Source organism: Colius striatus, chromosome 7 (genome assembly GCF_028858725.1).
Source record: "Colius striatus isolate bColStr4 chromosome 7, bColStr4.1.hap1, whole genome shotgun sequence".
Taxonomy (NCBI): Eukaryota; Metazoa; Chordata; class Aves; order Coliiformes; family Coliidae; genus Colius; species Colius striatus.
This window is the reverse complement of record NC_084765.1, coordinates 35,135,322-35,162,261: the sequence shown is the minus strand read 5'-3', so window position 1 is coordinate 35,162,261 and position 26,940 is coordinate 35,135,322. Positions and strand designations below refer to the sequence as shown.

Here is a 26,940-nt window from a genome sequence, read left to right as displayed (position 1 = left end):
AGGGATACTATTGAAACACTGCAGCTAGCATTCATAAGGAATTATGCTTTTCTATTCCTCTGTCTTTCTCAGGAGTTATTTTTTTTGGCAGGCTGAAATCCCACAGGCCTTCAAGGTCATGCCATTCAGGACTGTTTAGGGGGCTTCAAACAAAGCATTAACATTTCAGCCAGAAAAAAAAATCACATACATGTGTGTATGACTGCCATTCTCTGATTTGTCTCATCACTATAACATTTAATAGAAAGTTTAAAGTAATCTTTAAACATTTAGTTTGTTTCGCTTCTGTAGTTTTCTGTTTGCTCTAATAATTTGTGCTGTGAATATAACTAAGGCTCTAACAAATCCACATCTGAAGTCAAACCAGGTCCTCAGCCATTCCCATAAACTGAATAAACACAATTCAGAGATTAGCCTGACCACAAATTGCTAGTCATTTTCAGCCCTCTCACACCACAAAAAAATTGTTTGACTTCTGAGCGTGGCAGCATTGAGTTTAATACTAGAAGCGTTTGTTCCTCCATACAGCAGAAAGTGACAGCATTTGTTGTTTTTATGTCTTCACATCACACACACACACAGTGGTTTTGTTCATTCTCAAATAGGGGCATGAGAACATTATCTTAGCAGCAGGGTGAAAATATGGAAGTCAGACATTGATTCATATCTTGTTCCCTCACAAATTGCAGTCTCTTCTCCATGCAACCACAAGGGCAATTGGCAAAGAGATTTTTTTGCTTCAAACATCTAGGTTGCCTAGATCTTCCATGTCAAAACTTGAGATGTTCCCATCTAGTCTCGCTCTTTCAAATTCTGGAAGATAGATATGACAGGATAGCTGCACATCTGATTCTATATAATCTTGTTGCTTATCCTCTTTATACAGTAACAGTTTTCTAACCCCTAACTGTACCTACCACCTCCTTTCTTGAGTAAAGAACTGGAACATGGAAAGTCTGGGTTGCAACAAAGTACCTAGGGAAGTACAAAAACAGCTAAGGGAGTAAGATCCTGTAAACAAGTTGAAACAACAGTTGTTTACAATACACTGGGAGGAAAAGAAATCTAGAGGAACAACAGCACTGAAAACAGGAAAGGATCAAGATAACGCCTGTTTTCCACTCCTCAGCCCCAAGGAGTTGGCTGTGTCTGTTTAATAAAAAGAGAACTGCCAACCATGAAACCTCAATGAAAGGAAATGTAAGAACAAGCACTCCAAGGCCACGTCCAAAACAGAATGGGTAGACAGTAGAACTAAGACAACTGATTCAGTTACATGACAGTGGAAAAGGGTGAGCCAAGAGGGAGGTACATGATTTCTCTGCTTTGCTGTTTTTCATGCCAGCCATGTCCACTGAACCTCAACAGAACTGGATACCTCCCAGCTTTGCAGAGTCAGATCTATTGTGATCTCAACCTTGTCGTCATTTTTTATTGTACTGTAATTTAACCATATGGCATGAGACCTATTCTCCAGCTACACAGTCAGTCAGCACCCAATAATCTATCAACAGCAGAGACAAAGGAGTTGATTAAGTTACTAGTTCTGCCAAAGGGCTGCAGATTGGGCCAGGCTGCCTGTTCAGGAGATGGAGAAGCAGACATCCTCTCAGTGTCAACTTTGAAATCAGTTCCAAAAGGCAGAGAAGCTGGCAAATTTTTCACTTCTTTGTAGTTCAGGACCATATTTTCTCCTTTTGTAACATGTTTCTACCAACACAATCTGGGTTAGGATATAGCACCTGTATTTTCTGCCAAACCATGATTTGCATCTCATTTCTTAGCCTGGATGACTAAATAGGAGAGAAATGTGATCTGTATGACTAAGGTCCTAAAATGGGACCTAAGATCCCATGTTCTTCCATCTACAGTTTTTTCCCTATTCCATTTTATGGTAATGTTATCCTGAGCACTCTTGTTTCAGCAGACATGTAATGAGGTGTCTACACTGAAGGAGAAGGAAACTAGGGAAATGTCAATGCATATGAAATGGAATAAAGACAACACTCTCGAGCCTCAAGTTACCTTGTCTGCTAAGACTGCCCTGTGGCAGTCTGCAGCATCACCCCAGGATGCCTGTGAAGAGTTGACATCCAGGACTAATTCATTTGTCTCAATATAGCCTAATAAGGTCGAAAAACACAGGTTATATGGCTTCAAACCAAAAGGCATGTAATTTCAGCCTAATCGCCGTGTTGTCCTGTCAGTTGATTACCATAAATCCCACATTTGGGCACTGTTAACAGGGCTGTCCACTTCTGTATTGTAAAGATTCGTCACTCCTCTGTGAAAATGCTGTGTCAAAAGCTAAGTTTGCAATGAAAATAACTGGAAATGCCAGAGATCAGTACTAACCTACACTATATTAACTTTGGTACACAAGTATGAACCTTACTGGGAAAGTTCAGAACAAGATCACACAGCAAGCTTAAAAGACTAGTGATGTGGGAGTAGGCTGTGATATGACTTCCCTGTGGTTCATTCCCACTAGAGATGCCTCAAACTCTGCTTGAAGTGTGTTAAGATCACCTCTGTAACAGCCCTTTTGTACAGACTTTCCCATTTTATTTAGCCAAAGCTCTGCAGTCAAAATAACTTTCCAACTACTACATGACTCAGGATAAAGTCTGGTGCTCTCCTGGCTTTTATCAGTAACAGAGCTAGCAGAGGCACTCTTACTTCCTTCCAGACAGAGTCCAAGACATAGGGAACACGTTCACAAACTATTCTCAGTGCATTGCTAATGTATCCTTCCTTTCAAGACTGCCGAGGTCTCAGGAATACCTCTCCAAAGCTAATTATCCAATCTACCTTGATATAACACCACTGAATTTAGCAAGTCAGGCGTACAGCTGGCTCAACATCTCAGGAGAAACAATGAAAGTAAAACATAGAAATTTAAATTAGTATCTTCATCCGTGATCCAGCTAGCATCAGTAATCATTTTTAGTCATATATGTTGAAAAATTTCAATATATCTTTCCTTGGGTACACATCAATAATGAGAAAGACTGGAATACTGTTGGCCCAGTGCCTACTGACTAAACTTGTGCTGGCTTTTAGTCCTTCCTGTCTGTTTTGGGAACAGGGAGGCTAAAGGAACCTCAGTGTCCATTCTAAGTGTCCAAACTAAGTGTCTTCTCCATTGTTATTCTTCCTTGTTTCTAGTAACCATGGGAGATAAAACACAATGGAACATCCTTCAGTCCCATAACACCTAAATCTTTCAATCTGGGAACAAGAAAGCAGATAGTAGCAGGTGCTGATGGGTAGCCCTCATGGAACATCTCAACAAATGGACTAGTTCCCAAGATCTGATATGCAACCACTCAGTTATTAACCTCTTGAAAGAGGTAGGAAGTTATTCAGTCATTCTGAGAAAATAACTGCTTGTTGATAGAGCACGAAATACTGGATCAAGAGACCATTGCTTTTTCAGCCATTCACAAATGTTGACCTCAGCAAAAGTCTTCAAGTCATGCTAGTGACAAAAAATAGTTCTTGTCCTACACAGGGTTAAAAAAAACCCCACAAATCAGCTTTCCTTCCCTTGCAAATCCAAACAAATAAGAAATAAGCCTTCTCCAGAAATGATGACATGAAAAATGACCTTAATCAATTACTGATGTTTCCAAAGCAGCGAGGTTAATCTGTTTGTGGAGAAGTTCAGGAAATGAGAAGACAGAGCATGGAGGTCTGAATTACCTTCTTGAAAAATTTACAGACTTTTAAATGCACATAAATATCCCTCTCATATGACAATATTGAGCACTTTCAACAAAAAAATAATAAGTACCAATAACACCTATGACTTTTGGTGACAGAGACCATATTTACTTCTCATGTAGTTTTATTTACATTTGCCTTAATACAACTGTCTTACCACCCATCATGAAAGATGGGACCAGTCAGGATAATCCTGAAAAACTCCAGCTTTGTTTGAGATATAAGGGCCAAAAAATTCCTACACTGAGTTCTGTGATCTGCTTTTCCAAACAATCCAAGAGAACCAAAGTCAGCACACCTTCAAACTCCTATTGCTTAATGGGGCATGAATCAAACAGATCAGAGCATTTTGACAAATACTTAAAACAAACCAATAAAAACACACCCACTGAGGGAAAATCTTGCAACAGTTCTTGTAGAAATCTACAAGGAATACAAAGATCCACCATCTCCTGCTTCATTTGTACAGAAACTCTGTCTCTCCTCTTCTCCCACTTCCTAGAAGCCTAGACTTTACATAGGTTCATGTGAGGCACAGGAGCCTTAAAAAGGTATAATTAGAATATCTTACAAATAAACCATCAATTAATTAGGTCAAGAGGTTGGTTGGAAGCAGGAAAATAAAGAAAATAGGATGCAAACTTTTGCCTTGGGTAGCAACTTAAGAAAAAAGAACAAAACCCTTAATTTGAACCCTCACTTCTGAGATTACTACTAGATTTTATTCTCCCCCACCCCTCCCATACATTTCTTGCTGTTACAGCTGCTTCCAATTTGAGCCACTTTGGACCAGAACTGGAAATAAAACTATCAGAAAGAAAATCATTCTTTCTTACTCTCAGCATCTGCTGTTGAATGAGATCCCCAGAGCACTGAGGGTCAGTTAAACACACAAGTTTTAGAAACGATTTTATACACACATATACATAAAAAAACCCCTAAAAATCATCTTTGAATGCTTTTGAGACTTACTTAGGAAAAGGGTAAGTTCTGAGAACAAAAGGAATCAGAAATGAAGGAAAGTCTGTCAGACTTGTAAAGACAATGTAAGCATTTTTCAGAAACACACACTGGAAAGCATAGAATGTATCTTATTTATTTTCTTTTTCTTTCTGCAAAGACTTATCAAATACACTTTATGGTAAGGATATTGCTGGAACAATTTTTGTTGGTGGCTGAATACTGGCAAAAGGCCAAATTGAAATTATGTGTAAGTTTGTGCAACAGACTTCCAATTACAAGAACAATATATATCTTACTGGAGAACAGAAGCAGTATCATGTGACCTACAATCTCCATCAAAACAACTCAATTTCTGGCTATTAACTGTAATAAACTGCTTATGAATAATGCCTGCCTAAAAATTCCTCACGTTAATTTGGTACGCAATCTTCAGTAGCAAGGAAGATGAAGAAAACATTTAACTGCCTATGGATAACTATAAAGAAATAGTGCTGTAATTCAGTGGACAAATCACACATTGGTAACAATTTGGCTAATTTGGGCTGAAACAGGTCAAACTAGAGAAGTTCACCCCTGAAGGATGAGAAAGAGGGAAGATTTCATCTTGGTAAGTCTCTGGTTTAGTTGATGCTAGTCAGGTTAAAGGGGATGGATAATGTCAGATCTTCCCATTGGACTAGCTCTCACCGTTTTTGTTCAACAAAGACATTTTGAACGACTTGCAAGAAAATCTTATGATCTATATGGCCATGTTACTTGGTGCTGATAGCTCTGCTTCCAGCATCTTTGCAAAGCAATGGCTTTTCCCTCTAATCAAGTCTGATGACAACATTTGGGGTACCCAATTCCTCTGACTTCAAAGCATTAAACTGGACAGAAAAGAATATATCTTTTTTTCAGAGCTCTCCTAAAGGCTTCCTTCAAAAACAAACCCATATCACTAGTAAAATGTCTTTCAAAGGGCACTAAGAAGATATCTGCAATAATTTTAAAATTCATTTGTTACTTCTTCCTGTTTATAATCCCTTTGAAGCAAGAAGCTAAAATCTATTTCTGTTAGCACTGTATCTCCTCCACAGGCACAACATGCCAAGGAAAATGCTTCTCCAACTTAGCACATACTCACAGAGCACGAAGCTGAATTTTTTAGGAATGCTATATTATCAAGACATATGGTTTGGAACTTATCTGTATACCAGGGCATGAAAGAGATTAACTTGTAGGGTGATAGATGCGGTGATGCACAGTGCAAGAAGACATAGAACGGTCTTAACTGGTAGGGTAAGTAACAAGGAATCAAGAAGAGTGAGACAAGGGAACAGGATAGCACATGGGAACAGATAAGAGATGTGTAAGTTGAAATACGAATCACACAGGAAACTTGGGAAAGTTTGCCACTGGAGATTTGATTCTTTTGGAGTCATGATTGTACCTGACTGTACCTGTAAATAGCAGAACTTCTCACAGGACAGCCTTGCATTCAGTCTTTTAAAAAGAAAAGATGAGAAGGGCATCTATAACCTACAAAAGGGAGGCAACAGCAAAAATTACATAGTAAGCTGGAAGAGAAATAGCTCCAAAGAAGGAACAACACAGACAGCCTTCACAGAGCAAAGAAAGGATACACAGTTTATTTCTTTTCTCATGTTTTCCCTCCCTCTACCCTGACTGGTTTCTAGTTTGACCATAGGGTTGTAAACTGGCAGAAGCAGGAGAGAGAAATCACTGTGGAAATCAGCTGCTTTGCCTTTTAGCAGCTTTCAAGTGGAGACGTTGCTGGTGTAAGACTGAACTGGGGCAACCCAGACAAAGTGAAAAACAGTTTGGGTTTTTGGTTTGGTTTTTTTTTTGCTGTTCTTTTGTTCTTCCTCAGGTTGAACAAAACCTTAGATAAGATCAATTGTTTCTTTAGTTTTATGTTTCGCTTCATTAAGGGCAGTTGGCTTATTGCGTTTCCATTGATCACACAGACAGGGAGATTCGACAGAGACAAACCGTTTCTTTCCTCTTTTATTTCCACCCTCCTTCTCATTTGAAATCAAATGACTTTTAAACGAGCACAGGGGTCACTATTCTTTCACATTTACATAACAATAGTACCAAATTCTTGCCTGAGCTTTAGTCACGGAGCTGTTTTTAAAAATGAATGACACAATTCAATCCAAGAAACATATATATTCCTTCTAAAACACTTGCAACAGCATCTTCTCTGGACCCTCCCTCAGAAAAACTAGATTCTGCTTTACCTCAGCCCTTCCTCACTCAGCATGTGATGAGAGGGGACACATCAACCTTGTACAAGCTAAGATTTTAACCTCTTGCAGCCTTTATGAGGACTTCTTTCCCTTCCAAAATCCTTTGCACAATCCCCATCAGATGTCTCTATGCAACTCCAAGCACTCTGTGTGCTCATAGCCAGCTACTTGAGTGAATTACTTTCATCAGTTACAAGCAGGAAGAAAGCTAAAGACCAGGATCCAGGTCTCCTGTGCTATATTAGAAGTTTGACCACCAATTCACTGAATGATACCAGTCTTGGGAGCCTCTGTTGCATATAATGAGATGTTTTAAATCCTAGCTTCTTTTCATACTGTACTTCAAGGTATAAAAGTATCAAAAGTATAAGGGCATGCTTGTCCAGGAGAGATTGTGGATATATCCCTGCAGGGAGATCAATCCTATGAAATTAAGAAACCAATTCTATTCACAGTTCAACACAGATCTACTAATGAAATATCAGAAAGCTCTAAATATAGAATGCTGATATCTCCTGCCTGAGCATTAGTCTCAGTATATTGTTTACACACACATTGACTTGAGGACCCACGAGTAGAGAACTCAGGTTGATGTCTCTAGAAATACGTGTCCTCTTATGTGATTAATTTGCAGTTTATAGGAACAATTTTAGGGCTTCCAGATATTAATTAACTAGGAAGCTGAGTTTTAAATGTTATTATGCAACAAAATCTTCAGGTCAGTTGGTTATACCCTAAATAATCCATTTGTAAGGACCAGAAAACAATCAAGAAACAACTCTTAAGACCACTAAAATGAAGAGGAAATAGCCTAATAATTGAAAGACAGAATTTGTGTATTTAGATGCAGCTCCAGCATAAATATCAATGTAAGAAATTATATTCTATATTGATATTAAGAAGTTAGGTACTTGGTACTCTTGAAAAAATGTGTGGAAACACTTTAAAGCCATCTGAAACTCCAAATAAATGTTTGGATTATCCTTACGATGAAGAAATGGTGAAGAAACGTTCCCTTGTGGGAATATTTATATATCCTCCATCTTTGAGATGAATTATAATTGTCAACAAAGAAAATAATGAAAAACATAAAAATAAAGGATATGTGACCTCATAAAAATCATCCAATGACCCAACTAGGACTCAGCTTTTCAGGGAGTTTAGAATAGCTTTACAGCTTACAGACTTCCTTTATAGGCCATGAAAGCAATGGATTCAGTCACCAATCATAAGCTTTCATATGTCAACTTGCTCTTTTCCTCAACAGCTGCCTGTGCTTCTGATTAGTGATACAGAAGAGGATAACAAAGAATGTAGAAAACAATTTCACACATTTTAAAGGATTTTTCTAAACAAGGAGTCCTGAACTATTTGCATTAGGCCTTGCTGCTTATTTTTGGCACCTATATCATATAATACAAGGTCCCCATGGCAGGCACAGCACTTAAATGCAACATCTGAATATGGTATTTAATGTTCTTTATCTACTATTTCAAACATCTAATGGCACAAATTAAGCAAATACGGGCTAAAGATCTCATAGATGCTGAAGGAGAACAAACCTTTAGATATTGGTACAACCCAAGGTGTCACTGGTTTTAGGTCTAACTGTGGTTATCTAGGAGAGCAGTAAAATCCTCTGTGGAGATCCCTGGGAGTTTTGTCATGGACTTCAGTAGAGGAAAATTTTCCTCCACTGTCTAAAAAGGATTCAAACTCACCGCCTTGACCTGTGGTGCCTATTAAAAAAACATTATCATTTCTTGGCAGTAGTGAGTGTTAGATCTAATGCCCAGGGCACTTACAGTCTCTTCCTTTAAACTGCTGGGTTTTTTTCTTCTGCCTTTCCTGTGTTGGAATTGATGCTGGTATAGCAGATGTTTAAAACACCAGCTGAGTACTTCCTGGCTACATTCTACAGAGAGGTAAAAGGATTAGTATAGAGCTTCCAAAGATAATCATTTGAATGTCTTATTAATTAATTGTTATTTGTAATAATGGTTCTTTCAGGATCCTTAACTGCTTATTAAAGCTGTATAGAGAAGGATTGCTCCCTAGTGGGAGAAATGAGATGGAATATTGAAGCCTCTCACTGAAAGCAATAGGTCTGGGAAAGGAACGAGAGAAAGAATCCACCATTCGAGTGAATGGAGAATTATGATCACTTAAATGCAATTACCAGAGTTCATCCTGTGTATTTAAAAAGTGCCAAGAGATCTCACAGACTGATGTCTCTGGTGCATTTGGTACAAGTAGAGCCCTTCCTACTAAGACTGAAACATTATTTGAATGGGTCTTTGGGTCTGTCTAGCATAGCTTGAGCTCGTGGACAACTGTCAAAACTAATCTTAGATTGGCTACCTTTGGCTGTCAGTAATAGGAGAGTCCAAACCCAGGGTTCTCAGTGCAGACTCTTAAATTTAGCCAGGAAGCCAGTCTTGTAGCTAACTTGATGCCACTAGTATTAAAGTTAAATACCTTAGAATTAAGCCCAAAGATGCCCATATGACCTGCAATCACATTTTCTGACAACATTATGAATGCCCTTGTAAGGCTAAGTGCCCTGTATGATCTCAGAAATGCTCTTTCCTTCAAGTTCTGTGCTTTTAGCTTCAGATTGGAGTTTATTTTTATTTCATTGTTCAATGAAATCTCAGAGTAAGCACTCTGCTTTCCTGGTGTAGAAAGTAAAAGACTGAAGGATCATGGAAAGATCTCACCGAGGAGAAACTCAGAAGCACAACTGCATGGGTCTAGAGAGAGCAGACAATGCTAAGCATCAACACAATAGCTATGTCCTCCACTCTACCTATCCAAGCTCATGGGATGTGCATTAGGAGAGTGGCAGAGGGTTCTTTGAAAGATTTACTCACTTTGTAGAGTCCATGGCTGCAACCACTGTATGTGCTTTCCATGGTGTAGCTCCTCAACACACCCATTTCCTTCCATACCACCACCCGTGCCGTGGACTCACGGGACTTCTCCACCAGGAAGCTACAGCTGTTCATGACAAACGCAGGAGCCACTTTATCCAGGATTTTAGGAAGAGCCTATGAGAAAATATCAGCAGTGGTGAGAATATGAATTGAGCAGATGTGCATATATTTATATCACACATACACACATATAATAGAGAGACCTGTGTTTTTCAATGTGTGTATAATCAAATCTATCTGTAGACACCGTTACTGGGAACTCCAACCAGTGCATCAGGTCCATCCCATGCGAAATCTTCAGATTCTAATGTTTTTGCTTCATCCCAAAGACTAGAATGAAAAATATCCAGAACACTTGGTTCATCTCATTCAAAAATCAACACTTTCACACCCAATAGTTTGGGACTGATGAAGTCACTTAGAGTTTTGTTTTCAAGCTGCTTTGACATGAACCTACACCTCCCTGTTGTACTACCGAGAGGGCTGCAGTGATAGTTCACTACCTGATATTCCCATTTTCCCTTCTCCAGCTGGACTATATCTCCTCCCATCACCTATCCACAATTAGACAAGGGGTTCAGCTATGGCAGGATTTTTGTCAGAACCTACTACAGATCAGAGAAAGGGGACATATAACCTCATGGAAGGTCATACATAATTACACAAAAAAAAAGAGCTCACTGTTTAACTGACCTGCATTGTGAAACAAATCAAAATATTCCCATCTGAGCCCAAATTATATATTTTATACACTTCATTTAGAGAATCACAATAAAAAAATAATCATGAAAAGCCAGAAAAAAACCCTACATCTTAGCCTGAAGCGATTTTCTTGTTCTGCAAATCATATTTCCCAACAAGAAACTCTATAAACACTGCTAAATACATTGCAGTATCAAATATTTCCATCCGTTTGGAGGCAACACTTCTTTAGTCATTACAGAGTGCTGTGCTTTTACACTATATGAAAATATATACTAGGTACATTAATACTAGGTGTAAGCTCCATGTAGAAACTGGACTTTTAGGTACACACACATATACTCATATGAGCATATCCACGTTTTAGTGCTGCTATACTAACCACAACATATGTCAAAAGGCCATTTGATCCATTTAGAGAAGAGTAAGCAAAATGAGGATATTCATTACTTCTTTGATGACAGCTTTCTTAAACATCTGAACTGAATGGAATCATGTAGAAGGAATTCCTGCTTATTGCTAATGGCGTTTACCCTTGAATTTCATTCCATTTGAGTGGTGAAAGCCAACCGGCTAATTTCACTTTCCAATAACAATCTGTTTCACTGACTGATTCTGAGCAATTGTACTCCTATTCTGTTGAGCACTTTTCATAGCCATGTATGGGAATATTCATTTTCATTGAAAGAATAATGTCTTTACCTAAAATATGTTTGACATGAATGATAAATCTTTGGCCTAAACTATTTTGCAACATCTCCTGCAAGCAGCCTAACCACACAGATCTGCATAACAACAAAAAATGAGTTTATTTTTTCAGTATATTCTAGCTATAGCTGTCAATGGACTTTATCAGCTCTATAAGGTACAGATCTAAAGATCTATAAGGTCTTTTTTTCAGATTAAAAAAAAAGAAGGCAGATAAAGCTGGAGCAAAGCAAAAGATTCCATTTTAAATCTGAGATCACAGTGAGCTTCATTTTAAAGTCAGGATCTCCAGTGTGCTACTAAGCTACAGCACTCCCTTTCCTGCAGGCATACTGAAGAGAGGAATCTTTAAAATTGACTGCTTGCCTTAGAGGAAGCATCCAGCATTTCTGGATTGCCTTTAATGTGCTGGATCACAAAACAGTATGCTTTCATACAATGCTTCCAGATTTTCCTGTATTTGGGTTGAATAGGAACTAAGAAAATGCAGCAGAGCAACATCATTCAGGTTTATAAGCCTCAGCACTATCACAGAATCACAGAATCTTAAGGGTTGGAAAGGACCTTGAAAGATCATTTAGTCTCAACCACTAAGATATAGTTAAACCAGATGTGAGGGTTCAGGTAGTTTTCATTCTGCCCTTGTCTGAAGCAATACACGGGGTTTTTTCACAAATATGTACAATCAGACACAACAATCAGACCTCTAATCCAGTTTAGCTTTTTAAAACAATTGAAATTCTGTGCATAATCGATCTTTTACATTTAACTAAATAAAAACACTGGCAGGTAACAGTAATGTCTCTGTACACAAGACTCATCCAGGAGCATTAGCAAAACTGAATTTAATATTCTTTTCACTTTACCAGCATTCACTGAATTTCACAGTAATGATTCTGTCTTCTCCACTTATTCTTCTCATTATCTTTCAATAATATCTTTTGAAAGAGTAAAAAAAACCACATCTTTTTAAAGCATAAACTTGTATGATAATGCAGCAGTTTGACTACGTTCCCTTTCTCACACACAGCTGCATTTAGCACATACAACAGCAAAGGAAGCTATTTCCCTCACACAGGACCCTGTTCATAAACCTCCTATCCAATTAGGAGAGAATGGAATTATATTTTCTTACTGAGGTCCCCGTCAAAGGGGCCTAGAACAGCTATCAAAGAACAAATCTTCAAGCTGGGCTTGATGATGCCAATGCTGTGCAAGGTACTCAAAGCCACCAAATATTAGTAATGATGACTCCTGTATATTACCAAGGGCTATAGTGAGGCTGTTCCAAAAACTAATGTTTGCTTGGGGTATTTGGTTCCCACTCCTGGGGAGAAAACCCAGTCACGGAGGCCAGATTAATAGTCAACTACCTATAGAAGGCATGAGAGAAACCTGTACAAACAGTGTAACAAAACAGGTCTGAGGCAAGGGTCTGCTGTTCCAGATGTATTCTCCTAAACACCCAGCTTCCCCAGACTAAGAATAAGGAGCAGAGTAAGGGAGCAACTGCAGCAGGCACCCATCTCTCATTTTGTACCAAAGAGAGAATTTGAACCACAGGATCTTTCTTATCTACTACTGCAGAGTATTCCTGGACAGCCTTGGAGCCTTTCTTCATTGCAGATTCAAGACAGGCTCCAGATGCTGACAGCAGCATTTGAATTCTGTTTGTGTAACAGTGAACCGTCTTCAGTCTTTTCAAGCCGTTTGAATTCAAACATGGCAAAAGATGCCCTGACTATCCTCCCTGCTTTCTTCCTGAAACTATGTTAGCCACAGGGACCCTCACAACAAATGCTGGAGCAGTCTCTACCAGTAAAGTTTCAACATGCTGTGTAGAATGTCACAAGATGAATACAGAAGACATCAGGTCCTTAAGGGAGGATGACTCGTATTTGTGCTGAAGTAGCAAAATTTATACAGAGAGATGAACTGAAAAAGACTTTTCAACCTCTTTCAGATTGGAGTGAACCCAGTCATACCTCTATAATCAGTTTAAAGCCACAATTAATGTGTTTTTTTAATTAATATTTTAAATATTATAATTCCATCTTATAAGATTTTTTTCCCCACAAAAATGTGCCATTTCAGAGGAAAATATGATCTAAACAGATACCAAAGAGATAGGCAGGAAATCCAGAAAGCAATTTGGTGAATGAGACAGTCATAGGAGGTTGAAATAAAACAGATTTTAGGATTTCTTCTTTCAAACTCCAGAAAAAAAGATTTTCCCTAGCTATGACACCAAGGGCTTTCTGTGGAGATCACTGCACTAGGTTAGATCTGTTTGACACCCATCGTGTTCTCTGGTGTTTTCAATGGGACCAGGAGCATTTTGCAATGAAGCAATTCAGCTGAGCAGGATGGTAGCACATGGTCATTTTCTCAGTTGCCATTACATAATTCCCATTTATTTTCTTATTATGGTGGGATTTATATTTAGAAATTATAAACCACACAATAAATATGGCTGCCACACTGGTCTGAAGTCAATTATTGTTACACAGCATCTTACTACAATTAAATAAATAGGGATCCACCTACTGACACCGTTCTTGTTAATACCTGGTGCATGAAGAGAAGATACATGATTTAACACTCTCTGGACTTTTACTGCTCTAGAGCAATAGAAGCTTGTACCCATCTCCAGAATTTTTAAGCTGGCTTTATCTTAACTATCTGCATAGGTGCACATATATGCCAGTAATTGCAGAAAGGAACAAAGTGGACCTACCCTGTAGCCAACATCTTCTGTGACAACTGCTGTGTCAACCATGCAGCCTGCTTGCCACAAGGTCTCCTTGACACTGCAGCCATAAAGAAACACGTTCTTTTTCTGGGAGTGTCCGTGGTAGTCACAGAATACCTAGGGAGAGGAAAACAAACAAAAAAGGAAAATCTTGAACATTGCAAAAGAAAAAGTTACCTGTCACTTCCCAAAAAGCACTGTAAGACTATAAGGAGGGTGCTAAATGGTTTTTTTCCTTTTCAGGTCTTCTTAGAGTAGCTTAGACTCTGGACCATGCCTATAACCCATGTCAAACTTTGTCAGATGGTTGTATCTTGCTTTATTTATTCAATCTGACATGATCTCAGGGATTCTGAGTCAAGACTAGTCCATTTCTGTCTGCAGCAGAAATAAACATGACACCTGTGCAAGAATCCATGGCAACTCAGAAACCTAAGGATTCACAGTAACTTATGATACGACAACAGAGCAATTTGTCAGGCTCTCTCTACTTCTAAACCCCAGCTCTATTTCTCATGAGATTTGAAATCTGTGCTTTCCCAAGCAATTAATCATCACTTTGTTGTCTTTAAATTCAAAAGCTGTGCTACATAATGTTCAGGAAAATGTAATTGTGCAACTGTATGTCACAATGCTGTCAGATTTTTGCATGAACTCCTGGAAGCCAAGCAAAGAGCACGACCTATCTTCATGGGAAATAATCTCATTCCACACTAATCTGCCTGTCTCTCTAATCCATTTCCCTCATATCAGCTGTCATATAAACTAGGCATGAGGCACATTCCCAATTTTAGCGGAAGTTTTGATTGCCTTTATAGGCAGATATCGACTCCTATAGAAATGAAAATCAAGATTTAATGACCCAAGAGGTAAATATTGACTCAAATCTTAAAGAATAATCAATCTCAGTGCCCTCTGAGATATGAAGTCGATATACACGCTGCTGTTACATATATTCTCCATGTCTTTATCAGAAACATCCAGAAATCTGTCAAAGAAAAGACAGGAATTTCTAAGTAGAAGGAATTGCTTAGTTTTAAACTAATATTCACCACTGAGTAGGTTTCATGGAAACAGTTTTCCACGGGTTAAGTTGGAGACAAAAGAAGGGTATAGGAAGGTAGGGAAGAATTTTGGATCAATATGAAGAGTCACAGGGGAGAAATATGAGATTAAAAAAATATGCATATTCTTACATAAATATATATACAAGAGGGGAGAAACAGATGGAGTAGATGAACTTCTTCCACCAACTGTTAGGGCAAGATTTACCCTAATATATTTATTTATCAGCTATACAGTAACTAAGTTTAGCTACAGTAAGTCAGGGAGTTTAATTACCCAGGAATTGAGCATGTATGTTCTTTCAGCTCCTCTGACAAGCAGTAGGTTGACACACTGGCATGGCACACATGCCTAAAGAACCATCTCACTGCTCCTAATTAGATGGACAGTTACACCTACCTCACAGCTTATACACTGTTCATTCTTTTGGTGTCTGACCTACTAACTTTCCTTCCTGCACCACCACTCACCTCCAACTGTCTTTGCAGGGCTCTGGGTCTGGACATCCCTAGCCCTGCAGCATTCATTTTCCACACCTGAAGCATGTCAACAGTGTTCCTGCTTTACTTCTACCCTTCCCACCCAGCAAAGGAAAAAAAAAAAGAGGACAAACAAAGCAGTGCAAGAGTTCATTGGTGCCAACCTACAACCAGTATGGCTTCCAGAGCAAAAAAGGCAGCATTGGGCAGCCCCCAGAGATTCAGCCTCCTCTGGCTGTGTGCATATTTTGCAGGGCTTAAGTAGCCCTTGCACTTGAAGTAATTCTGTCTGAACCACGTGCAAGTATCCTGTAATGTCTCCTTCCAGAAAGCTGCAGTTATTGGTCCTCTCAACAACAAACATTTTTCCAGCTATTGCTTCATCTAAACCATTTGCAATACACAGTCACAGCTTAGGTTAACGACAGGTACCACCTAAAATTTATTCCTATGAATATCAAGGAGCATTTTAATAGTTTTTGTCTTATTTCAAGGTAGAGAACCCATCTCAATTGGGTATCAAGTACCTACCAATTTACAGAATTATCAACAAACAAAAGACAAGATATTATCTGTCCCAAATACTATTTACATATTGGAAACCACATGGGGATGGATCAGAGAGTCAGATAGCAGAGTTGCATCATTGGTACCAGGTCTATAATTATGCACCTCAAGAAATCTGCAGGTAAGTTCTTAATGACAGATGTGGAATGAGACTTCCTTATTGGTAAAGGAGTGGCTATGCCAGGTTCTGTAATATGGTTGCCATTTCAAGCCATGGGATCTTTCACTGATGGCTACCAGCTTCCACAGTAGAAGCATCAGTGCTAGTGAAAATACTTCATCCTATTTGCACAGAGCTACATTTTAATTAAGTCTGCTTGATACTGCAGTCATTCCTAAAGTTTATACTTAATTATTGTTTAAGAATACATTCTTCTGCCTCATTTTTACACTACAGAGCAGCTTAGATAGAGCATTCAATAGAGAAACCTTCCTTGGATATACCTGGGCAAACATAAGCAAACTTGGGACCTACCAGTCCTTTTTTCTCCAGCCCGTCCTTCCGTATAGCTGGGACATTAACACAGATAAACCAGCCAAACTCCCAAAGTTTGCACTCACTGGAACACGACTCAAGATGTGATAATTTCTATCTATTTAAAGTTATTTGCCAGCACTTGATCATCCTAAAGGTAAGAACTATATTCTAATTCAAAATCAGCCCTCCTGGTGAGTCATAAAACAAGGCACCTTTTAAAATAAAGGAAAAGCAAAATAGAAAATGCCAAGCAAGGAAACCTGTCAGAAAGCAGAACAGTTTGAAATGTCTTTTTCTGTGCATAGTTTCATTTTTTTCCCTAAGAGTATTGTGACAGAACTTTGGATCTCACAGTTTTGAGGAAACCTGAGATGTTTTCTCACAATTAGTTACATCCTTGCAGGCAGATGCTTATTTCCAAGCTTGATATAATGCCTTTGAATAGTGGTTAACTATTGTTATAGTAATGGTGTCTCCTGGTCCCTGGGAAGTTCTTTCTATCCCCACCAAGGACACGTTGCTCTTCGCTGCAGATCAGATTGTTACAGGCTCCCTGGTGCATGCTGCAACTGCATTGTCAACTATCATTTCTAAACCATAGGAGTTTCTCATCAGAGATGTTCAAGAAGAAAGCAACTTCCCTGTCCTCATCAGATCTGGCTGCTCCCATACAAAAGGTCTCCAATACTCTCAACTTTGCCACTCTCAGTCAAAAGGAGATCCTATGCCACAAAGGCTGCAATACCACAGTGACTCCAGCCCTTCCTCTTACTAAGGTTCCCAGGGCCAAGAAGTGAAAAAAAAAAAAGCACTTAGCAGGGTGTTGTCTATAGAACATATCAATTAAAATGACTTTGGTTTGAAAGGCTGTTAACTTTTAAGTTATTTCCTAGTCTCCTTCAAGCAGCTTTTCTGTGCTTTGAAGAAATTGCTTGCACATCCCCAGGATAAATGAAACTAAATCACTTCACAGGAATCATTTGGCTATCAGTGAACTCAGCTCCATGGGATACTGAAGGTAAAGGGGGAAAAAAAATAGAGAAGAAGAAAAAAAGGAAGAAACAACCCAGTTCTCTTCTGGAGGAGGGAAAAGGCATTTTTGAGCATGTGTAAACTAAAATCAATGTACTCTTCAAAGGCACTGAAAAATTTGTTTATCCAGTCTGACATGCAGCATGTGACTGAGGGAGATGATGGGATCAATGGTCTCCCTTCACTCAGCAATGATGAAAACTCTCACTGAGTGTTCAACTACATGCACCTGGATATGACAAGGATGGTTGTGTATTAAAGGACAGAGAGTAAATAGTAGGGTAAAACAAGGCTGATCCTACACTGCTCTGAAGCAAAGTAAAATTTGGCAAGTAAATTCACAACTGGGTTGAGTTTCTACAATATTCCTTGGCCTGCAGAGTTAATTTCAGGGCTGTTTCCTTAGCCAAAAATCATAGTCCCACAAGATTTTGCTTAAAGAAGCTCACAGACACATTTTCACCTTGTATGGGGCTTTTCTCACAAAACGTAGAGAGAATTTGGTGTCTTTGGACATTTCCTGCCTGACTGTAGCTATCATCAACCAATCTGCCAGTCTGTGCATCCACATCTGTTCATTAACATTTGAACTTCCCTGTGGTTTTTCTTCTGAGGTCTCAGAACTATGCTTTCATTGTGTTGGGCAACAAGATCAAGCAGATGGGATGGATCCCAGCCCTATCTCAGGTTCAGCTTTGAGACAAGACTAATCTCTCATGAATTTCTGGTAACTCCCCAAAACCGGCAATTTTATTCCTATTATCAAAGCAGTATAAAAGTTCAGACCTTTTGAGAGCTGCTTCCTGGGGTTTTGTGGTTGCATGGGTTGTTCCAGCCTAGACTTTTATACATTTTGTCCATTCAGACCAAATCTTGGTGGAATTTCTCCTATCATTGCTATGAATATAGCTTAGTTGGAGTACTTCAAGGATATTAAAGGGCTGGAAGGAATTCATCTTCTCATCTGTATTCCAGAGGTACACAAATTCTGAAAGTTGGAGTTGTTGGTTAAAAGACACAGCAAGCAATATCCAAGACCTTCAAAACAATTCTGCAAGATGAAAGTGTGACAGCACATATTGTTTTCCAAATCACTCTAGCTCTAAAACAAGACTGTTTATACAACTACAGTAAGCAATCCATATACAGTAACTCACAGAAGATGCTGGAGAGACTCACCAGAGGAGCCCGGCCAATGCTGCGCAGGTAATAGAGAAGACCTTTGGCGTGATAAATAGTTGGATGGAGCTGGGAACTGGGTGTTAACCACTGTCTGTTCAGATCATCCCCACTCAACGAACAGCGGTGGCTGAAATCAGAAAGCAACACACCACAAACTATCAAAACAACAGCTGATTCTAAAAAGTTTCTGGCCCTGGCACAAGGACAGGGAATATAAATTAGAACACACATATAAAGGGTTTGAATATTGGGCTGGAATGAACCAATGATCTGTATTATATTTCAAAGGTGCTTATAGTATATTAATTTTATCATTTGCTTTCCTTCTGAGGTTCACATAGTTGCAAGTCTTGAAAATAAATGCAGTTTTTCCTTTAACTATGTATGAATCAAAAGACTATTCACAAAGTCATTTGAAATGCTTTAAATTCTGCACAATCTATTAAATTCACCCAGCTTACATAGAACACAGGCTTCTCAAAACCTCCACAGCAAAAAAGCACATCCAACTCCTACTCATTCTAATTGAAGACAGGCAGTTGAATGTCTTTGACCAGTCTGAAATATGAATGCACTTAAATGAGATGAGCTGGATATCTCATTTAAGCTTCTCTACTCACAAGAAATGTCTCTATCTAAAGCACATCAAGAAGATCTTGATGCATGCTACATCATTATGTAGAACAATTACCTAGCTTCACTGCAAAGGCAGAATAAAAAGCTAAATAAGGATCCTGGATTTGCACTGAGAAAATGTTTCCCTTAGTTGACTTGAACATATTCTGTTACTGATTCAGTGATCAGTGGAAGATTTGTGCAGGATATTTGGCCCTATGCAGCAGTACATCACTGCACAATATTGAAAATCCAACTATTCTCTCTTGTTAGTGAGTGAGTGTAGATCAGAGCCTCCTCACATTCCTCAAAGGATGTTTTGTAATTTGGTTCACAATTTTCAAATCAAGGTGTGGTGATAAAATTCAGGAATTAAGACTCCAGCACATAAAATATTATGGTAGATCCTTCTCTCCTTACTATCCAGTTCAGCATTAGGATGCTTCTGGTGACATTGCAAACCTAGGCTGGCTTGTGTTTAAAAAGAATCTAAGTGTTGGATGAATTTCTGCTTACACAGTTGCATCCAGTTTTGCTGTTCCAGCCTCTGAAAGCAAAATTAAGTGCAAATGTATTGACAGGGACGTGGTCTGTTGTACTGGTAGAGCCTGGCACTGTAGTTAGAGCATGTTGTGTGTAACATCTTTGGCATTATCGATGCCTTCCAAATGATGCTTGAAGGAAAAGGGGTTGCAAAGCAGGAGTGCTTTTAAAAAGCAAAGTACTAATAATGGAGAACCAGTTAAGAATGGAAGACAAAGAAATAGTAAGAGTCACTAAGAATATTTCATACATTTTTAATGTAGAAAACAAGGTCTCTAATGCCATCTTGGGGTTTCTGGCAACATCACAAGATCCGTTCCAAGTTTACTCTAGTTTCACTGTTATCTGAATTCCCTTCTTTCTTCATAATCCGTGTTCCTGTGTTACTCATTTAGCAAATCAGAAAACATCAGCAATAGCTAACACACAGGAAGCCAGCAAATACTGCTGGGTTGCTGCTGCCAAAATTTCTACAAGAAAACTTGACAACTTCTGTTGTATTTCTTAAAGGCTCTTCAGCTGAAGTTACCTTTAGGCTCACCTCTCCTGATCTTCAGGACAACAGCTGCTCAGCTGAGATTAGAAGCTGTATTTCTGCCAAGAACTTGTTTGCTTGCACAATTCCTTTCAATAGGTACCACTCGACATAGAGTGTCATCAGGTTGCATTCAGAAATCCATCTTTCTCTAACGTGACTAGTAAGGAATGTAAAACCCAAACGCTTCCTTGGCTTAAGGGCAAGATATCTTCCTGCACCATAGATATCAGGAAGCACAACTACTTGGAAATATCAACAGAATTTCCATTCTGAGGGAAAGAATGATAGCTTGACTTTTATTTTCATACTTAATTTAACATTATGAGAAAAGGAATAAGTGTTATTTCAGACCTTCAGAAATACTTCAACATTGCCATTGCTCCCCTCATCTTTTCTGTTGGGACTGACACTAGTTTATGTCTACTCAAAATATCTGCACTTGTTCCTCTGATAAAATGCCTTGGTACAAACTGGAAGAGTCCAACATACAAAGCCAAGCATGCAAGAAAGTAGAAACATGACAACTGCAAACTACTCCTAAAAGGATTCATTGAGAGATTAACCATCAAATCAACCCCAAGCAACAGTTTCATTATTTCTTAAAAAGCACCTGTAGGAAATATCCTTATCACTTCAGGAAATACAAAGAAATTCCTTTGAGACAAGCATATAAGAAAAACTCCAAACCAAGTCTAATAACACACATTAAAGCCAAGCAGGCTCTGTGACAAGGCACCAATATTTTCTGCTGTGGCCAAGGACTGCAATGCATTATTCACACAAGTAGTTTCCACATAGCACCTTCATTCTTGAGGCAGGTTTCATTCTGTCCATAATACAAATTACCAGCTCTGTTGCTCTGATATAAATTGTGCCTTTTCTTGGAGGTGACCCTATGACAAGCCAATCCCCTCCCCTGCAGTTCACAGATGCTGCTAGTTGCTTGGTATTAGCTTAGTAAGTGTAATCCAACTCTAAAACAGTAATTTGAAAGCTCTTATTTACTGCAGGGAAGGAAGGTAACATCTCTGCATGTGGGCAAGAGCTGGAAGAGAAAGTTCAGTTTTGCCTCTTCAACAATTAACATCTCTGCTCATTTAAATGACCTTTACATATTAGCCCTCAGCCTGGCAGCTTGAATCCACAGCTCTTAAGGAACTTTAATTAAATTATGAGAGGCTAATTTTTCCCATCCCCCTCCCTCCTCTCATTATATTGTTAAAGTCTGTTTACTCTTGTAAATTCCAGCTCCCTGCCAGCCCTGTTCCCCCTTATCCCTTTCCTTTCTTCTCCCTTTTTCCTAATAGCGATGACATTCACAGATAATAGTTTTGTCCGTTCTGCTCTGCAACCAAGGGTGAAGGTAAAATATTAAACTGATTTCAAGTGCCGATAGCAAATAAAAGGGGCTTGGAAGCTGAAACTGCCTTTGAATGTTTGGTAGGGTTTAATGAAATTCACTACTCAAATCAAACACACTTCTTACAATACAGTTGCAAGCTATTATATTTGCTTTAAATGTTTTATGTGACATTTCTCCTTGGCAGCATTGGCAAGACTACCTGCCACCTTGGATGGAACTAGTAGCAGCTCAAAGGATATGATGAAAACATTTGTCAAAAAAAAACCCCCTCAAATAAGTAAAGAAAATCTCACCTCTGGGTCTCTATACAGATTACCTGTAATTCTACTATTTGTTATAGATCTTCGACCCAGATGCATTCAAAGCAATTAAACTGCCTTTCTCTTGTCCACAAGCCTGATGCTTTCGTTACAGCCCTGCCTTCTCTTCTGTCTTTATACAAGGACACTCTTTGATGTCTGTCAGTCTATGAGATAGCTGCTAGCAGTCTCTGGGGCACTGCACGGCTGCCAAGTAGAGAACAGCAAAAGGAACTGAAACAAACACACTTGACCTTCTCCAAGCAGACCCTAAGTAGTATTTCTGTAGAACGAATCAAGAAAAGCTATGGAGCTGGTGGAAAAAGAGACCCTCTGATCCTTACTAACTTTTCTAAATGGGAATGGTCAGAAAGCACTGACATAATGACACAGGGCAAAGTATTCAGCATTTAGTATTGCCCAAGGAGAGAAACACTCAGGTGACCTGCCCTTCATATGTACTCCAGTAGTGCCACATGGTCCAATAAGATGAATAAAACAAGAGCATTCAAGCTATCCAGTCCCTGGAGAAAAGAGAAACTCCTGCAACTGGTTCCAAGCAGAGCAAATTAATCCTTAAGTGAATTTGTTGGTGAATGCTATCATCAGATATTATAATTACATGCTAGCAAAAATATTCCTATTTCTATGCAACTCTCAGTTCTAAAGATATAGAAATATGAAGGTAGTCACGTGAATCAGTCCATGAAAACTGAGATCCCTGGCATCTGAAGATGATACACCACTGACAGAAAGATCAGGTGAACCCATAGGAGATAACTGAACTTGTAACTGAAGCACTAGACTCTTTCTCTGAAGGCTGAGACACGTCACCAGGAGTTGATGAGAAAGACATTAAGTAGCCAAAGAACAGTCTTGATTGGTTTAAGATAGAATTGTATTTGAAATCTGTTTGCACTTTTCAGACCTTGCTTTAATCCTGTACATCTCTGCTGTCTATTAAGCTTGATTGGTTTTGGGGGCAAGGCAACCTCAGATGCTGCAGTAAACTGCACTAAATTCTACACAAGCCATGTGTAAGGACAGAGAGATGCTACCTGGTCGTAATCTAAGGCTGAATAAGGTCAATGGAACCTTTCAGTTGATTGCAATAAGCCTGGATCAGTGCTCTGCATAGGCACAAAAACGGGAGAGGTGGGGGAAGAGAGGAAAAAAAAAGGGAACAGGAGGTGAAGAGTAAGAGATTGGGGGATAAATATAATGCACAAGATATTAGACAAGGAAGTAAACAAGAAATGGAGAGAAAAAAAAAAGTCACCTTTTTAAAGAAAAGATGATGCTGTGATTGGAAGATAAAATAATTCAAAGTCTCCTGTCCATTACAGATAAATGGAAAGACAGAGACCATCATATTGAATGAATGATGTCAGGACTGATAATATCAGTATCTGGGTCACAGGGAACTATAAAATCTAAAGGGATGCATTGTGTTTGATATGTTGAGAGTAGCATCACCATTCACCGTGCATCTTGAAGGCAGACAGCAGTACCAGAGTAGGATAAGGATATCTATGTAAATCAAAGCAGGCACAAGTAAACATCAGGATATCATTGAGCAGCATGGGGTAGCCTCAACAAAACACATGCTGGACTTTATGACTAACTACTGCCTAGGATAGACACTGAAATATTTACATTAAGGTGTTTGGTCTTTCCACACAGAAATCTCAGAGCAACCTGGAGAAAAAAAAAAGTAGGGGAGTAGGGGAGAATGGGTAGGGGGACAGAAATCCTTCATTTCTCTTCATTTTACATATTTTCTGAGAGCAAGACTCGATGATATGAGGAAGCAGCAGCAAAGCACTCTCTCATAATTTAAAGGCAAGTGTCAGAAATATAATAATTCTTTTCTGTCTTTGACTCTGGTTTTCTTCATACCCATGTGCTGAAACCATAATGACTATATTCATCATCTGTCCATTTCACAGAGATGCTCATCTGATAACACCCAGGCATTGCATCATGATGCCAATGATCATTCCAGAAACAGAATGTCACCAGAACAATGTAAATATTGGAGGCTTTACGCTGAGAGCCATCAACTCAAACAGTATACTGATGTGATGTAAAACAGTCTGGATTTTAAACCTTTGGATATTTATCAGAAGCTTTGCAGTGACAGCTAACTAGTCCCCCATCTTCTGAAATGTCTTTGTGTTAACGGCATAAAATGTAAAGTGCTGAGGACCTTTCTTTGTAGAGTTCTTCATTTAATCTATTCTGTTTCATAGCAGACATACATGCAGACTTGCACTACAGCACTCTACAGGCGGAACCAAAGATGGGGGGATTAGAGGCTACGGTATTTTTCCTTCTGTGCTCTGGGCTGCATCATTAATTTCCCACCACAAAAGTGGGCTACTTAAAGCTCTCTCTGGGATATCTCACTTTTACATCTTGGCAAGCTCCAGGGTTCCCCTGCAGTGACATGATCCCTTCACCTGGTTACTCAAAGGAGTGAAGAAGGCAATACTCTTCCTTTGTTCAGAGTGTGGAATTATTAGGTCTTTCCTTGTTTACAGTGAAATACAGGTGAATAGCTGCAAGGCATATACACAATCACTGATGAATTAAACAGTTCCCATCAGCATTACTGCAGCTAATAATGAATTTCTATCATTCATTCTTTCCTTCTGACTGCAAGAAACGTGAATGCTAAAATTCCCATATAGAAGAAGGCACAAGAGCAGCTTGCCTTCCCAACACAACCAAAGCAGAAGCCAAAATCCCTATTCCATCCCTCTTTTTTTCAAGTATTCCATTCCTACAGTACATTTCCTCTCCCCTCCCCAATTACTTATGACCTCATGCAATGCTAACTACCCTCAGGCCTCCTTGGCACCACATCTTACTATCACACCCACTTTCATCATGAGTAAAAGGCACAGTCAGAATTAAAGCACCAAGGCAGACATGCACTTTTTGACTGTATGATGAAAACCAAGGCCAGAAAGTCAGCTTCTCATAAGAAATCCCCATAAAGTACCAGGCAATGGTGATTTTTCAGTCGCATTGTGCACTCTTACTGCCTAGTTTACTTCATCTCTGGGTCTTTAAGCAGAATTTCCTTTACTATGTTATTCTCTCCTTTTTTATTGCACCTTACACACTCACAATGCCAAACCTATGTCTGGAATGTCACTTGTGCTATCTGAATGCCAACCAATTTAAGGATGTCATTGAAAGGATCTGTCTCATTTTGAAACATGGCTGCAGTGTGATTTCTCCCTCCCAGCACTGACTAATGAATCTATGATACATAATGCTTTCTCTCGGGCAAATGCTATCCTGAAGTATCACTCTGCCAGCTTCTTCTTGCCTTCCTACAGCTGAACATTGATACTAATTAGTGTAATGAGCCTTCAATGTTTCACTTGCTACATCTGACTGATTTTGTCACAATGGACAATCCCTGCTTCCCAAGATAAATGATGCAGTCTGTGCTCTTCTCGTTCAATGCGTGTACTGTGTCTCTATCCTTGCTCTGTTGTAAGGATTCCTTTTCTCTCTGTAGACACATTTCATTAAGTCACATTTGGTCACAAACCAGTCAGAGATGCAGAATGAGATCTGCTTCACTCCAGCTAATGCTGTCAATGTCATAATCAAATAAGAAGTTTGCACGATCTACTGAAAAGGTGAGTTGACAGCATTGTCACGGATAAGGTATCCTTTCCTTCCCAGTTCTAAATCAAAGGCTGCCCATCAGATTTCTATTTCTTCTAGTTGTAACAACAGCAAGTATTTAATACCACACAATTCACTCACATTTTGCACTGTCATTTGCGAGCAAAATGCAAGTAATAATGTTTTGTACTATTTTATAAATGAGCAAGTAAGGATTCAGGGAGCAAATCAAAACTGGGTTCTCAGTTTCTTGACATCATCTATGAGAAGGGTCATTTCAAGACTCTCAGGATCTTAGAATATCTTACCTATTGTTGATTAAGAAGCAGCTCCAAACCAGCACTTTTAGTCAGTGGTTTTGGATGGAATAGTTAATTTTCAGCTCAAGAAGTTTCTTATAACAAGTATCTAATTTGTGCAGGAAGGGCTGTCTTTTCCTCACCAAATACCCCAATTCCCCTCAAAACTTTGACTTCTCAGTCAAAACTCCAAATTGTACCATTCAAAGCATCAGAACTGTTTGAGAGATGCCTGAGCCTATGGTAGAAAGCATGAACTTGAAGTTTATTAGGCACCCATTCCTCCTCATCAGAGGGTCTCTTTGGCTGGGCCACATGTCCTCTAATGCTCCATCAAGACTCCATGACAGCAGTTCAGTAAGATGAAGAATTATGATGCAACATGGGAGCAGGAGTTTGGCTGGGGGAAACAGGACAACAGGGCAGCCAAACAGCTCCCAAATGGCACCACGATGACACTTCCAAATGGAAATACTGTTTTTAAATGAGAAGATTTGGCTCCAGTTTTGACTATCCATTATTCATAGAAAAGCTTAAGCTTTCCATAGAGGGGAAAAAAAACATTCTCCCAAACAGCCCCACTTACATCCTCCTACAAGCTATGTCAGCAAATCCTAATTTTGCAGGCAGGGATATTGAGAAGTGAAGCCACTCATGCAACAAAGCAGTCAATCAGTGAAAAACTAGGAATAGAACCTGAGATCTGATGAAAGCATATCAAATCAAGGAAAACTTTACTTTTAAATTAATGTCCTTTAGCCTGTTTCTAATTCCTGTATTCTGACTTTCT

At 39.1% G+C, this 26,940-nt stretch overlaps 1 protein-coding gene across 1 annotated transcript in view; it reads right to left on the bottom strand.

The window, feature by feature from the left end:
• Positions 1–26,940, bottom strand: part of AGBL1 (AGBL carboxypeptidase 1) — a 272,145-nt gene that overhangs the window by 118,232 nt on the left and 126,973 nt on the right. The window contains exons 19-21 of the mRNA XM_061999859.1: positions 18,843–18,972; positions 14,028–14,159; positions 9,818–9,994 (exon numbers count right to left, since the gene is read on the bottom strand). Of these exons, the coding sequence (XP_061855843.1) occupies positions 9,818–9,994; positions 14,028–14,159; positions 18,843–18,972 (439 nt within the window). The remainder of the gene's footprint in view (positions 1–9,817; positions 9,995–14,027; positions 14,160–18,842; positions 18,973–26,940) is intronic.